Genomic DNA, 3,926 nt, shown 5'->3' with positions numbered 1-3,926 from the left:
AAGATGTCAATAGCGTTTCTAGTGAGAATCTTGGAGTCTAAAATGCCCTCTTCAATAGTCTTTCTTAAATCGTCTTCTGCGATATCGTCAAGACAATCAGTTTGATAATTGTAAACACCGGTTATCCATTGTTTAAGTTGGTCGAATTTGCTCCCGATCTGGTTAAGATCTTCACCCATTTCCTCAATAATGGTGGCGAGATCCTCAAGAGCGTACATGAAAACTCTCTTGCAGTATTCAAGAACAGCTTTGTTGTTTGGCGAGATGCTCGAGCCCATGTTTCCTGCGGTTTTATCCGTGAAGTTAGACGATTTGGTAATTGCGTCTTTTGTAGCGAGCAAGAATGCCCTGATCAGTTTGTTTGGGTCTTCGCTCTTGACCGGCTCGAGAGTTTTGACACATGAGGCTTTGTCGGTAGTCGACTGGCAAATTCCTTGCACCGCTTTCATTTGTGGAGATAGATTAGTATCACCATTTTTGTTTATGAAGGCAACGACTCCTATGGCTACTCCCACTATTAAGAGGATGGAGGCCACCGAGACAACAACTTTTCCGATCATTTTTTTTTATTTTTTTTGTTTTATTTTTCTCTCCCTCCGGTTTTATTTAAAGGTTAATAGGAGAGGGAGGGGCTTTATTAGATAAAAGCCAAGTTGTTGAATGACTTTGGCCAGTATATATTGCAATGGATTATGGAGGTTTATATAGAAGCTTTTTGGTTTCTAAAATTAGGGACGTGCATGGATTTTGCATGGTGAGGGATAGACGTGGGGTTGACGAATGGCTGAGAATATTTGGTCAACAAGGCTTAAAATAACGGATGACAGAAGGTTTTGGTAAATTTACAGTTCTAAATCAGTCTTACGTCTATAATTATGCGTATTTGGGATAAACTTTCTTAAATAGTCATTATTATAAACTTAGTCAAATGGTATGATCTAAATTCCGCTTAATTTTTATTACAAATTATTTATTTTTTGAATAATTAATAAATATAAATAACAAATATAAATAAATAAAATTTGTTAATAAATAAATGAAAATAGTTGACAAAAAAAAAATGACAATATCCAATATCTAAGTTAGTTTTCACATCATATTGCAAATTTAAAATTCTAAAAATTTGGAAGGTAATAAATCAACTTTCAAACAAACAATAAACGAACAAAAGGTTGTTAAAAATAAATTCCATGGGGGAAGAGAAAATCAATATTTTAGGATTGTATAAATAGAAGAGAACCATACAATGAGATGCAAATATTTCAGCTTGTAGGTAGGTAGTTCAGTATATATATATATATATATATATATATATANATATATATATATATATATATATTTATACATATTTTTTTAACGAGGTTTAATGATGTGTGGAAACAAAAATTATCAGTTATAATCGCTTGACAAATCTCCTTTTCCGCTCCGACGATGGTATCTGAAGATAAATTAAACGAGATGTCTTCTAAGCTTGTTGATGATATGAATCATCATTATTATTCTATTAAGATGAAATTTTTATTGTGGAACTCGTAAGCTTATTTTGAAAATAAAGAGATTGGATAGGAGCCGTTGGAAAAAGAAGATTAGTATCTTTGAGAATATGTAAAAATAGCATTGAGTTAACAAGAAAAACTCATATATTTTTAACAGTTTCCTTTATTTTCTTTATCTTGGGATTAGTAAAAAAAAAAATTGATCGCATTTAATTAGTCTGGTTATTGATGTCTCCAAGGAGATTGTGTGTAACCTTTTTGCTGATTAATTTTAGCAATTAGAATTTGGTGCTGGAGAGCTTATCTCACTTCATACATTGTGATTTGCGAACTATGACTCTCAGCTATTTTTCAGTTGCATGAGTGATATGTCGTGTTTGCAGACCAATGGCAAAGCCAATCTTAATTTAATAACAAATCTAACCAAGGTGGATGAGAAAGTCAAAAAAATTTCCTCGTTAGAAATTGTTTGATGGTGGTAATTTTTCTTATTGGGAATTTCAGATAAAGCAAGTCATTGTTTGTATATTTATGTCCATAAATTTTGATAAATTTGAGAATTGACAACATCATAAAATAACACAAATTAAATAAAACTATATATTTTAAAAAGTTTATTAAACATAGGTACAACACATCGGGCAAGTTTTCATCTTCCAAAAACATAAAAATTAAAATTAAAATCAAACAACATAATTTTTTTTTCTTTCTCATCTTTCATACGTGAGACAAACAAAAAGCAAATCTTACAACTTCATCTCCCCGCGCATGCATATTATTCCTATCGAAAACGACGTTGTACTTTCACCTTTTACATGAGCACGTACTACTATTTTTTTTTTTTTTTTAATTGTATTTGATTTATAATCCAAGCGTGACAGGAACATTGGCCTCTTGAATCCAGTTAATCGGGCCTAACCAGTTAGCAACAGTGAAGTCATTGACCTCACCTGCAGACCTGGCGATCTTAACCCAATCGACTCTTCTGTTAGTGATAGCTCCTGGTCCACGGTTGTTGTACTCAACGTACCTGCATGACTTGTGGAAATTCTCCCCATCCCAGATCTTCCAACCTTCTGGTCTAATCAAGTCTCCCATCTCAGTGTTCATAATCACGGTGGTCGAGTATTGCTTCCACGGCCTTCCCAAGTATGACGCCACGGTTAATCTCTCCGCCGCTAGTTTCTTGTCGGGAACGATGCGACAGTTTTGGAGGACGATACCAATTTTCATCGCTAATCCCTTTTCGTTTCCATCGGCTGTGACTGTGTTGAATTGTCCCTTGTTTCCTTTACGGACAACAATGAGTGAGTTTTGAATCACGGTTGCGGATTTGCCGAAGATGAAGTCGACTGTTCCTGAAACGACAATGTTTCTGTAGAACTGACGGCCGTTGTTCACGTACAAGGTGTCTTGGTAACCGTCGAACCTACAGTTGAAGATAACAGCACGGTCTCCGTTCACTCTGATAGCCACAGCTTGGTGTCCCATGGGACCAGCGGTGTTCTTGAATCCGATCCATTTTGCCATGAATCCTTCTGATTCAACCTCTGCACAATGATATATATAACATGAGTTATATTTATACAAATACTTGTATAACCTTTTTTTTTTGTATCAATGGACTAGTGGATTAGGGTTTCGTGAGACTTACGAACTGTGCCACTAAGGGAAGTGGTGGTTCCAGGGCTGAGTTTGACACTTCTGTGGTAAGTAATGACGGTCTTTCTTGCACCATCTCCGAACATGAAGATGTTGTTCTTCTTCTTAGGGATGATTACTTGCTCTTTGTAAATACCAGCCTTGATGTGGATGATGCATCGGCCGGGGTTCTTCTCAGGACAAGCATTAACGGCTTGTTGAACCGTCTTAAACTGTCCACTTCCGTCCTTAGCCACCACAAAGGTCGCTTTGATCCTAGCAGCACCGCCGTTACCGCCACGTCCAGCCTTAGCCATGAGCTTCCTGTCAGCACCTGAAACCCATGTTGGGGTTCCGGTCTGGTCCATGTCTTCAAGAAGACGACGAGCAGGACCATCTGGGTCGGCCACGGGAGATTCATCAGCAACAGGAGGGGCTCCTTTGTTGGCGGGAGCTGCTCCTTTGTCGGAAGGAGTGAAGATTCCACCTGTAAAGTTTTTGAATTCGTCAACCTTGATGTTAAGCTTGGCCATGGCGCTAACGACAGTGTGGAAGATGTCAATAGCGTTGCTAGTGAGAATCTTGGAGCTTGCAATGCCCTCTCCAATAGTCTTTCTTAAATCGTCTTCTTCGATATCGTCAAGACAATCAGTTTGGTAATTGTAAACACCGGTTAACCATTGTTTAAGCTGATCAATTTTGCTCCCGATCTGGCTAAGATCTTCACCCATTTCCTCAACAATGGTAGAGAGATCCTCAAGAGCGTACATGAAAACTCTCTTGCAGTAC

The 3,926-nt window shown here is 37.4% G+C and overlaps 1 protein-coding gene across 4 annotated transcripts in view; it reads right to left on the bottom strand.

Annotated features, from left to right (window-relative positions):
- Positions 1-3,926, bottom strand: part of LOC104784600 (pectinesterase 5-like) — a 7,911-nt gene that overhangs the window by 2,228 nt on the left and 1,757 nt on the right. The window contains exons 2-3 of one of the 4 annotated variants that reach the window (XM_019245598.1): positions 3,151-3,926; positions 2,329-3,046 (exon numbers count right to left, since the gene is read on the bottom strand). The exon at positions 3,151-3,926 is cut by the window's right edge and continues 33 nt beyond it. In XM_019245598.1, the coding sequence (XP_019101143.1) occupies positions 2,358-3,046; positions 3,151-3,926 (1,465 nt within the window). In that variant the 3' untranslated portion in view covers positions 2,329-2,357. Of the gene's footprint in view, positions 1-5; positions 667-2,328; positions 3,047-3,150 lie in introns of those variants that run through there. The other 3 variants (XM_019245596.1, XM_010509633.1, XM_010509634.1) reach the window with 3 other exon arrangements.

Source organism: Camelina sativa, chromosome 5, assembly GCF_000633955.1.
Source record: "Camelina sativa cultivar DH55 chromosome 5, Cs, whole genome shotgun sequence".
In the NCBI taxonomy this organism is placed as follows: Eukaryota; Viridiplantae; Streptophyta; class Magnoliopsida; order Brassicales; family Brassicaceae; genus Camelina; species Camelina sativa.
Note: the sequence above shows the minus strand (reverse complement) of the source record. Positions and strands in the feature narration are given on the sequence as shown.